The sequence below is a fragment of the Martes martes genome, assembly GCF_963455335.1.
Source record: "Martes martes genome assembly, chromosome: 2".
In the NCBI taxonomy this organism is placed as follows: Eukaryota; Metazoa; Chordata; class Mammalia; order Carnivora; family Mustelidae; genus Martes; species Martes martes.
In genome coordinates, this window is record NC_137889.1 from 201,775,060 (window position 1) to 201,786,646 (window position 11,587).

The following is an 11,587-nucleotide window of genomic DNA, read 5'->3' on the forward strand; positions in this document are numbered from 1 at the left end:
ACTCTCCACCGTGCTTTCTCTACTACAAATGGTTTCTCTGCCCCCTCCTCACCCCAAACTGGTTTCCTTGATGTTTCAAAAGGATAGCCCTTTCTTTCCTTCAGGTCTCTACTTAACTGCTAACTGCCTCAAAGAGGCTTTCCCTGACCACACCAGACAACCGAATGTAGGCCTCTGTATTTTTCACTTTCATAGAACATTATTCATTTTTATAGTGCTTCTCACCATTTTTCATACTGTATAATATATATTACATATTTCTTTATTTGTTGCTTATGTCTACCACCAGACTGAGTTCCATGTGTAGGGACTGTGATCAGATATCAGATTTGCACACCAGACCACCAGTGCCTAGGTTCTCGATAAATATTGACAGAATAAATGAATTAGTTATCTGCCTTTCTTCCCTCCATGGCCCCTTCTGCCTTTTTTCTTCCTGGAACCTTCTCCTCATATCTGGGGTTTTTCTGTCATCCTAAAGACACACTCAAGTGTGTCTGCCCGTAACAGAAAAAACAAAGTGTCCCTCAGCCCTCACTTCCCTTCAAACTTCAGTCTGTTTTCTCCTTTTCTTTTCTCTGAGAAACTTCTTCGAAGAGTGAGCGGTGAGCACACACAGTCCCTGTCGCCCTTCATCTCCGTCCATCTGTTGCAGGCTGGGAGTGTCCCGCCACACGTAGCTCAGAACTCTATTTTGTCAATGACATCAAACTTGTGGATCTTGACGCTTATGTCCTGTTGGGTTTCCTTTGCCCAACAGCCTCACCTGACGCCATCTTTCTTCTCTGGCCACTTGTCTTGCTGCTGCCCTGAGTCTTTGTCCTCTACCACATCCATGTGATTGCCCCCAGGTTCCATGCATGGCTCCTTCTGGTCTTACTTCGCTCCTACCTCTGGTCATCCCTTTGGCTTGGCCCATCCATCTGTCCTGAACTCCCCATTCTCCTACTCCTTCACGGCCATTCCTTAAGAGTTGACCTTGCCCTGATGTCTCCAAACTTCATTTCTACATTTCCATATGTGGGTCTGGAACTACCAAGCCGCTTCAAACGGGTGTCTTTCAGACACCTAGAATGTCTAGAACAGGACTTATCTCCTTCCTACCATATCTGCTGCTCCATTGACTACATCATCATACTCTAGGTGCCCCAGGCAAAAACCTCAGTATTGTCCTCCACTTCTCCCATGCCTCCCATCTATCATTAAGATCAGTGAAATTTGACTCTCAGACATTTCTTGAGTTCATCCCATGCTTCACAGCTGTATGTTAGACACCTGTATCTAACAGAGCGTTAGCGTAGCCCCCAGCCCAATCTCTGTGACTCTAGCCTCTTTGTCTTTCCTCCACTCTCCATGTTTCTGAAGCCCCAGTATGTTGATTTTACACCCCTGCTTAAAACCTTCCACTGTTCCCCATTTCTTAACACCCAAGTCCAGGCTCCCCAGGACCCCTAGCCTATCTTCCCAGAGTTTCTCCTGCCAGAACCTCTAACCATCCTCCTCTGTAGTCACACAGACCTACTCAGTGCCACATAGCAAACGCTCTACACGACAGATTTCTGCTCAAATTCTCACCCTCACATATCCCAGATAGGAAACCTCGGACACGTTCTTTAAAATGAGGATAATAATTGAACCCGCCTTGGGCTCTTGGGAAGAATAAATAAAATAGTATAAGGAAAGAAAGTAGAAGTAAAGAAAGCACCACAGCAGGTATTAAGGAAACAGTAGCCACACGAGAACTCATGGCCCGCCGGCTCTCGGTATTTTGTGCCTGGACTTTCTCTGGCATAGAATGCTCTCCCCTGTCTCCTACCGCAAATGCTCAAGTGCCTACGACTCATGTTTGAGGATACTGGTCAAACAGTATCTCCTCTTTAATCCTTTCCATGCCTCTCCCCGGGCAGATCTCTATGCTCAGCCGTCTGCTCATGTAACACTATGGACCTTCCTCATTGTGGCTCCTAGCAGTACAGTGGTGGGATAAGGGTGGGTTTTCGAGCCCAAGTCCCTTGACTTTGAATCCCGCCCCCACCACATACTAGCCTCCTGACTTACAACAAGTCACTTAACTACTCAGTGCGTCAACTTCCTCATCTGTAAAATTGTGAGCACTATGCGAATTTCTTATGTGGGAAGAACTCAGCACAGTACCTAGCAAATAGTATGAGTTTGATAAAAGTTAGCAATGCTATTTTTAGCAATTGGTTATGTTTTATTTCTGTCCTCTCAGCTGCATCTCACTCACCTTTGTATCCCTTCTGCACAGCAGAGTCCATGGCACACCTTAAAGGCTTAATTAATGTCTATGGAATTAAAGAAGCTAGAAATGAATGAATGAGTGTTTTAAGGGCACATGGCACCATAAAGCTTCGTAGAAAGACTCTAAGGGAGTGTGTTAAATCCTTCCTACCCTTGACATTTCTTTCTCTTTAATCTTAAAGTGTGACCCAATTATGCCTTTCAATCTTTCCAGGTCAAATCCTTTATGGCCGAGTACTTTGGAATCCAGAGCAAAACCTTAATTCGGCTTACAAACTCCAGCTGGAGAAGGTCTATCTTTGTACTGGGAAGGATGGTCACGTGCCTTTCTTTGACCCCACGGGGACGATCTACAACGAAGGGCCACAGTACGGATGCATCCAGCCGAACAAACACCTGAAACACAGGTTTCTGCTGCTGGTACGCTAACCCTTAGTGGGGCATGGCTGACCCCTGAGCTGACTGCCTCAGCTGGGAGTTCTGCCCCAAGCAGGCGGAACCCCACCCTTGGCAGTGTCCTCTGTATGCACAGTGCTCTTGTTTCTCTCTGATCAGCTAAATGCGAGGACGGATTACCAAACGTGGTGGCTACAGTGGGGAACGAGACAAGCTACTATGATTATTATTAACGTCCCAGGAAAAGGAAAGTCAAGGCCAGTGTTTCTCAGAGTATAGACCCTGAATATCCCTGATTCTAGTTCAGGGAGTCCACAAGGTCAAAGCTACTTTCATAATAATATAATGATGCTCGCTTTTTTCCCCCCACTCTAATCCCCTCGTGAGTGTAGAGAGTATGAAAGGTTTATTGGTTTCAAATTCCACATTGTAACTAATCTTTTTAAATTCCACCTACCGAGTTTGATTTGGTATCAGAGAGAATATCCACAATTATCTGAAAAAGGTATGAAATCATTTCTCCCCTTTTCAAATACACATCCATGTGAGGCCAGATGTTCTTCGTATACTTCAGCCAAACTAACATATCCCAACTGAGTCAATATAGAAGTTATGAGAATCTAGTTCTTTTCCAGAGATTTGCAAAAGTGTAAAACAATGTCAGCTCTCTCTGAGGAGGTGGGGGTGAATATAGGTATTTGTTTTTTAAAAATGTTACTTATGTTAACACGCAGTGGGTTTTTCATTGCCACTTTAAAATGAACTAGAAAATAAGTATTTGCTAGTTTTTCCGTGTTAATTTTAATAGAGTAAATATTGATAGTTATAAATCCTATAAACAAAAGACTTTTGGGGTCCTTGATTTTTAAGTGTGTGAGGGGTCCTGAGACAAATGGCTTGAGAATTATTTGTCTCGGCTATCCCACTCTTGGAGCTTCGAGCTCACAGGTGCCTCCAAGCGCCCTTCCTTGAAGGGAGCGGTGGGTGCCCAGAGGCGGTGGCTGATCTCAGGAAAGGGCTTCTGTAGCACGTGTTCTCCCGACCCAGCCCAAGGCGGGAGTGGAGAGTACGTTTCTCCTCCCGGTGACGGCCACCTGCCAGGTCGGTGGTTCCATCTCTCTAAACCTTTCATTTCTTTTTTCCTGAAATTCTAGGACCGCAGTCAGCCCGAAGTAACTGATAAGTACTTCCACGATGTGCCCTTTGAGGCCCACTTTGCCTCCGAGTTGCCTGATTTCCATGTGGTCAGTAGCATGCCAGGTGTGGATGGATTCACTCTGAAAGTCGACGCGCTCTATAAGGTAAGTGTGGCGAGAAGAGCAGACACGTAACACCAAGGCTTGAAAAGCTACAAAAAGGGAAATGACATTATCTCTGGACTATTAGTCTCTTTTTATAGCATTCTTGCTGGTGGGTCTTTTTTATTGGTGTTAAGCTTATCATTCAGTCCCAATTTTTTTACAAGATTTTATTTGTTTATTTTAGAGAGAGAGAAAGAGCGAGCACAAGCAGGGAGAGGGGCAGAGGGAGAGAGAGAATCTCAAACTCCCGCCGAGTGCAGAGCCAGACACGGGGCTCTGTCTCACGATCCTGAGATCATGACCTTGAGCCCAAACCAAGACTTGAGCTTAACTGACTGTACCACCCAGGTGCCCCCATTCACCCCAGATTTTCATCATCTATCCCAATCGACCACAGCAATAATAAAATTATTTAATTTGCTTAGAGGCACTTGTCATTGTGTGTATCGGGGTGCATAGGGAACTCTGGTTTTTCTTTTTTTTTTTAAAGATTTTATTTATTTATTTGACAGACAGAGATCACAAGTAGGCAGAGAGGCAGGCAGAGAGAGGGAGAAGCAGGCTCCCCGCTGAGCAGAGAGCCCGACTCGGGGCTCGATTCCAGGACCCTGGGATCATGACCTGAGCCAAAGGCAGAGGCTTTAACCCAAGGAGCCACCCAGGCGCCCTGAGAACTCTGGTTTTTCTTAAACTCTTCTGTGGTGCCTGCCTTTTTGGCTCTATGCTGCACCAGCTGATCGTCACAGGCACGTGGAAAACATTTAACGAAGTCACAAACACAGTACAGCAATTGAGAATGACAAGAATTACTAATATTTGATAAGCAAAAATACTCTAAATCCAGTAATAAATATGAACTTACAAAATCAATTCCACTTTTTCCTGTCTTCAAGTAGTAACCCGTGACCTTGGAGTTCAGAACTATCCCCATTCCTCAGAAGTTAGTTCCAGACCGTGGAGGGTTTCAGTGGGGGACAGGAAATGGCGGTACAATCTTTGGTGATTTAACTGCTCAGGACATGACCCGGGAAGTGTTCAGATTTAGGAAACTTTGTCCCGTGTCTGCATATTACGCACAGAATAGGTATTTAGTGGATATTTGTTGACCGACTAGTTTAGCTGAAGTTCATCGATGAATCGTAAGTCAGCGTAACAAACAGTTGAAGGTCACAGGGAATAAACGTGCGTATTAGTCCTATTACTTGGCTGATACCAGTAAAGACTGACAAGCCCAAGAATGTACTTAGCTAAAGGGACCATGAAAGATAAATTCTTAGGGCTCGTCCTTACACAGATAGGGCAACAGAAAACAATGTGGACAGCTGGCCCAAGATGATCCCAGTTTGGAAGTAAAATAGAACTTACAGTATTTGGCTCAATTCTGGGCTAGGAGACACCAGCCACGGCTCGTGCTTCCGTGGAGACCATTTACCAAGGCTTGTGGTCATTCCATTTCCTTCCTTAAGAAGTGGCCCGTGGGCAATGGTGACCGGGCGCTTTGTCTCTCTGTGTCCCCTCCTGCAGGTAGAAGCAGGGCACCAGTGGCACCTGCAGGTGATCTACATCATCGGCCCCGACACCATCTCAGGGCCCCGGGTGCAGCGCTCTCTCATGGCGCCTCTGAGGCGAGACCGAAGGGACCTGGTGGACCCCAGCGGCCGTCTGACCCTTGACGACTCCCTCATCTACGACAACGAAGGGGACCAAGTCAAGAACGGCACCAACATGAAGTCCCTGCACCTCGACATGCAGGAGCCGGTGGCGGCTGCTTCTCTGTCCCCGACCGGGGCGTCCATCGGCAGCGCCCTCGCTGCCATCATGCTCCTCCTCCTGGTGCTTTCGCTGGCTTGCTTCCTCACCAGGAAATGCCAGAAGCAGAGGAAGAAACGGCCCACGGAGGACATTCTAGAGGAGTATCCTCTGAACACCAAGGTGGACGTGTCCCAGAGGAGCCCAGACAGGCCGGAGAAGAACTTGAGCAGACACTACTGCACCGTGCGGAACGTCCACAGCCTGAGCGCCGCCGAGGGCGCGTATGCGTTCAAGGGCGTGCAGGTGAAAAAACTGAATCTGGAAGTCAGAGTTCACAACAACCTGCAGGATGGCACGGAGGTGTAGTGAGGAGACGGATCCCGTGTGTATTTTTTTCTTAAATCATTTTTATAAAAACGGGGGTCAAATACTGGTATTTTTATAATCTCGCAGTTGAAAAAGGGAAAACTATAGCTTTGAGTGGCGGAAGGCACCCATCACACACATCAACTCACAACTGAGCTACCTCATGGGACAAAGAACAACCGAGACCCCAGAGTTCGGGAGCAGAGTTCCTCGGGGAGACCTCGTGAAGGGCGTGGGCCACCGCGGACGGCGCCTTCTGCAAGGCTGGGCTTGGCGCGATCTCAGTACTGGCGGGGGCAGACCTTTCCGCTGGCTGCTGGAGCTGGGGGGACTGGGACTGGGTTGGGGGCGGCAGCAGGTCTGGGGCAGGGGAGGGGCAGCCATCTGCTTCCTGGCCCGCCTCCAGCTTGCTTGTCCTGGGGCTTCCCCTGGGCCCCGAGCTGCAGTGTTTGGATTGCTGACACTCTGATTTCATTCAGAAGCCTGCAAACCAGCACCACCTATACATTCGCTAATTGTATCCTCCTGACAGCTTTGCACACTGTGGCCTCTAACTGTCCCATGCATTTCCAGAGCCTTTCTGCCTGGGGGCTTCAAAGGGCCCTGGATGAGAGCCCTGTGCCGCAACTTTCAGGAGAAATCGCACAGCTCCCCGTCCCCCAGACTTCTGGTACAGCGGACCCCCCTTACAGAAGGCCAGACGGAAACCTGGAGAGAGGAGGGGCCTGACCGGTGCCTCGAACATATGAGTGATGCACGGCCCCCTCTGCCCAGGGAGACGTCCTCGTGCCCCGCTGGCTTACACTGCGCCAAGGACGCGTCAGGACACCCTCCCTGACAGAGAAAGCTGCAAAACAAGATCCGTGCGCCCGGCCTGTCCATTCCGTGTGGCCGTGGATGCCTCCGAAACCCACCTCAGTGTCCCGCCACCCCAGGCTCTGCCCCGTCCAGTAGCTGGCGAACCTGCGTCCTTGGCTAGCTGCGAGTTTTGTAGTTCGCGAGGGTTTCGGAACAGCAAGTGATTCATTCAAATAAAGCAAATTAGGAGAAATCCCAGCTCAGAGTGAAGTCTGAGTTAAGAGACACCAGCTGGGACTCAACGGACCACGTCCCAGCGCTCGCAGCCGATGAGGGCGCCAGGTCCCGGGGACTTCTCTTTGGAGGGGTCTTTTCTGGTAGCTCAGGCACTTACGGTTTGATCACATTAGCACGCGACAAGGCCATAAACACATGGCTTTAAAACGATTTAGTGTGCGATAAGCTTCAGGATTTTGTGCGTAGTGGCACACAGCTTGCCTTCGTGTGTCTCATCTTGGTTTCAGCCGACTCGCAAAAGCACAAGCATGTGCGTCGTGTTGTTTTGAAATGAAGGCACACTTTATTTCCCGGGGCGTAAAAGTCACACTCTCCCCCAGGCGCACGGCGCACCGTATCCGCTGAGCAGACCACAGGGCAGCACGCCGCGTCTGGCTTGTATTAGCAGGACCCCAGCTCTTTGAGAACATCCCACACCACAAACACCGGTTCTAGAAACCCAGAAAGAACGAGCCGCGAATAGTTTTCAGCATCTCTACCTGATGCCAAACCCCTGAGAAAAGGGCCTTGTGAGCCGTGCCTCTGGTTCCTGGGCAGTGCCTCGCACTCCAGAAGTATCCGTCGGGTGAGCAAGTGAACGGTGTCATGGGCGAGTGGGGGGGGAATCCATTCAGGAAGGGAGGTGAGAGCAGGTGGTGGCCAGATCGCACGGGCAGAGAGCAAAAACAAAACAAAAACCCAAAACTGTCTCTTCTGCTTCGCTTATGAATTAACCTCGTTGGAACAAAGAAGCACCACGTGACATGGGCATGACTCCAGCAGGGTCTTGGGACGATAGAAGAGAAAAACCCTCAGGACGTATCAGCAGACATTGAAACTGTGAATCAGCCTCCAGAGCGGGACAGTCTGACTCAGCATTCTGAGGTGAGTGAGGTCTTCGGGAGAGGCTAGAACAGGGGTGAGCCCCGACGGGTCACGTGCTCCTGGACGCCAGCTTGGGCAGTGTGGGGCAGAACTTGTGGACCGGCCTCGGGAGTATCCAGACTTGGTGTCTCACGGCCGGAGAGCTCATCAGCCCGGTGTGGGATCTTCTGCAGAAGAACCTAGAAGGTTAGCGCTCATCCTGCAAGGACAGAAAGCCTATCATTTGCGGAGCAACTTTCGCGTTGGCCTGTTATTTTTTAGTGTCCCCACTTGCCAGAACGCTTCCCACACTGAGCACTTCCTGCGCCGTCGCCTCTGCTCCAATATCCTTGCTCATCCCTCTCCCCCCGCTGGGGAGGACACGTGCACGGAACAGTGCAGACACGCGCAGAGTGAAGCCACCTCGGGGAGAGATGGAGACGGAGACCTCCGGGTGCTCTCGGCAGCCTCCAGTACCTGGTCGTGAGCGACCAGGACCATCTCCTGGGCGGACCGTGAGCCGGAGAGCTGTCTGTGTGAAAGGAAAGCCTGGGACTGTCCCCGCCGCGCCTCCCCTCGTGCTCGCCCCCCCACTCCGTGTACTCGTCCAGACGCTAGGACCTCTTCAGGGATGCGCACTTACCAAGTAGGGAGTGTTGAGACTGCGACGCTGAGGTTTACTGCTTTGGTACAGTTTCTCGTTTTGTTTTCTGTTTCACAGGAGGAATCTGATAATTTGGTCACCGACATGGGATTCTATTTCAGTCAAAGCCCTCACTTCAGTTTCTCTAACTTGCTCACTGATGCCTGGTGTGTGTTTTTACTGATTTTCTGTACCGTGCCATTCTGGGAGGAGGAACAAGGAGCCCTCAGGGGTTGCGATGTGCTCTCCCACAGGGGCTGCGAGGGTTGAGAGGGAGAAGAGTCTGCGCCTTGTTTCTGCCTCGCTGTCCTCTGGTGGTCCCCAGGCCTCCTGAGGCCGCCTGCAGACTCCGCGGCGGGGTGTGGAAGTCGTGTCGGGACGTGCGTGCACAGTCTTAGGACATTCAGTCTCTGTGTCCTGTAGGTGTTCGTTGTTCTTGGATACGACACACGTGCTCAGACTGAGTGAAACATTTGTGGTGCTGTCAACCTGGTTTCTTGACTCAAATGATCTTTGTATTTCTAATACCGATTTGTGTGTTACGAATTTCTGGTTTCTCCAGTAGCATATGCCACTATATAAATTTGTATTAATAAAGGACAGTCTGGCTGCATTTTTTTTGCCATGTTCTTTTTAGATCATTCATCCCATTCACATAAGACATCGCCTTTGAGGTGGCAAAATCATTCAGAAATTTGAGGCGAAGTTCTTTGGAAAAAACCTGCCGGAAGGGGTTGAATCTGAGACACATATGGACCGAGCTATGAGTCAGATGAAGAGGAAACTACAGTCCCAGGTCATCGTGGCTCATCTTCTGCAGTCAGGAGAAACCCCAGCAGGAAGAGAAATAATTCAAATCTCCGTGCACCGTACAATAGGATGATTATTTATGCTGAGTTTATTCCCATCAGACCCTCTGAGGATCCTTGTGAAAATGGCTGGTCCTTCATGCGCTCACAAAAATTTGTGGCGCATCCCTCAGGCACCCTGCAGAGATGACCGAGGCTCAGGTAAGTTGATTGGCGTGTGAAGGGACAATGGCACAGTGAGAAAGCAACTGAGCCCCCAAAGTCTCGGCATTCTGCGAGCCGAGGCATGTGTGCCTGTCCCCCCTGGGGAGCTGCCTTATATTAAAAAAAAAAATACTGCCAACGACAGTGACCAGCGGAGCTCTGTTGGCCCCCCCTTTTTTTATTAATTTCTTTTCAGCATAACAGTATTCATTGTTTTTTCACCACACCCAGTGCTCCATGCAATCTGTGCCCTCCCCAATACCCACCACCTGGTTCCCCCAACCTCCCACCCCCCGCCCCTTCAAAACCCTCAGGTTGTTTTTCAGAGTCCATACTCTCATGGTTCCCCTCCCCTTCCAATTTCCCTCAACTCCCTTCTCCTCTCCACCTCCCTATGTCCTCCGTTGTTATTCCTTATGCTCCACAAATAAGTGAAACCATATGATACTTGACTCTCTCTGCTTGACTTATTTCACTCAGCATAATCTCTTCCAGTCCTGTCCATGTTGCTACAAAAGTTGGGGATTCATCCTTTCTGATGGAGGCATCATACTCCACAGTGTATATGGACCCCATCTTCCTTATCCATTCGTCCGTTGAAGGGCATCTTGGTTCTTTCCACAGTTTGGCGACCGTGGCCATTGCTGCTATGAACATTGGGGTACAGATGGCCCTTCTTTTCACCACATCTGTGTCTTTGGGGTAAATACCCAGTAGTGCAATTTGTAAACTCAGCAAGACTTGAGAAAGCACGTTTTCATAAAATCTGAGGAAAGGAGGCCACAACCCTGCCTGGGATTTCCGTAGATACTACTGGGACTTGGTGTAAACTTCACTTCCTGCCGGTTTCCTGTGATTGTCCCTTGCCTAACAGCCGGGCTCTCAGTCCCAGAGCACATTCCTCTCCAGCCCCTAGAGAAGCCGTATCAGGAACCAAACTCCGAATCATTAAGGTTTAGGATTGGCTGTGAAAATGCTTCCTGAGACCTGAAAATTCACAGGCATCAAATTTAGAAAACTTGGGGGTGAGGGGTAGAAAATGAGTTCTCACTGAGATTTGGCAACTCCTCACCGACCAAGGTTTGGAAGAAACATTGTGGGAACAGGAGAGGGAGATGATACTGAGAATATCTCACGAGGTTCAGCACCATAGAATTGTTGATGATGTTGGTCAAAAGTAGTCCAGAATTAGTTGTTTTATGTGTCTCAGCCTAATATTAAAATGCCACGATTGCATAATAGAGATTCTGGCCCCAAATGAGCCTGAGAGAATTCTAACTAGAGCCCTTGAGAATGGTGTCCTGAGTGTAGCTGGTAGCCCAGGCTGCTCCCCAGTAAAACATCGGGCACTTCCAACAATGGAGAGCAATGACTCCCTTAATTATCCTGCCTCATGGGGTCCTCAGGACAGCCCTCGGAGAGAGTCGTAGGTCATTGTCCCGGATAGTTTTCTTTGAAAGTTCCAGATGAAAACCAGGATTTCAAGTCTTGGCCACAAGACGTTCCCAGGCACAAACTGGTGTTTAAAAATGGCCCAAAGCCCCTACAACTTGGATTTAATGCTTGTCGTGAAAAATGTGGTCGCTTGATCTATACAGTAAGATAGACCCAGCCTACAACTCTTTCTAAAACAAACAAACATAAAAGCTAATGGTTTTAGCTCTGGCTCACTTTGGTTTAAGGCCACCAAGTTCCAAGACCAGTTAGTTATGAAAGCTTACTAGAACCCCACTCTGGGAGAACGTTCATAAATTGCTAAAAACCAGTTTCAAGATGTCTCCCGTAAATATCCCTCACTGAGGAATGTGTCCAGAGTGAACCAATGCTCAGTACCAGTGACTCCCCAAAGTGCCTTTGCTGCTCCTTCTCTCTCCACCCCAGTCCTCTGCCCTGTTTGTGCTCTAGGGAACCGACTT

The 11,587-nt window shown here is 49.1% G+C and overlaps 1 protein-coding gene across 1 annotated transcript in view; it reads left to right on the top strand.

Annotated features, from left to right (window-relative positions):
- The window catches only part of FRAS1 (Fraser extracellular matrix complex subunit 1), a gene marked incomplete at its 5' end in the record, with an annotated part of 403,879 nt that extends 394,615 nt beyond the window's left edge, over positions 1-9,264 (top strand). The window contains 3 exons of the mRNA XM_080796111.1: positions 2,477-2,682; positions 3,813-3,959; positions 5,484-9,264. Of these exons, the coding sequence (XP_080652237.1) occupies positions 2,477-2,682; positions 3,813-3,959; positions 5,484-6,077 (947 nt within the window). The 3' untranslated portion in view covers positions 6,078-9,264. The remainder of the gene's footprint in view (positions 1-2,476; positions 2,683-3,812; positions 3,960-5,483) is intronic.
- Between the last annotated feature and the right edge of the window lie 2,323 nt (positions 9,265-11,587).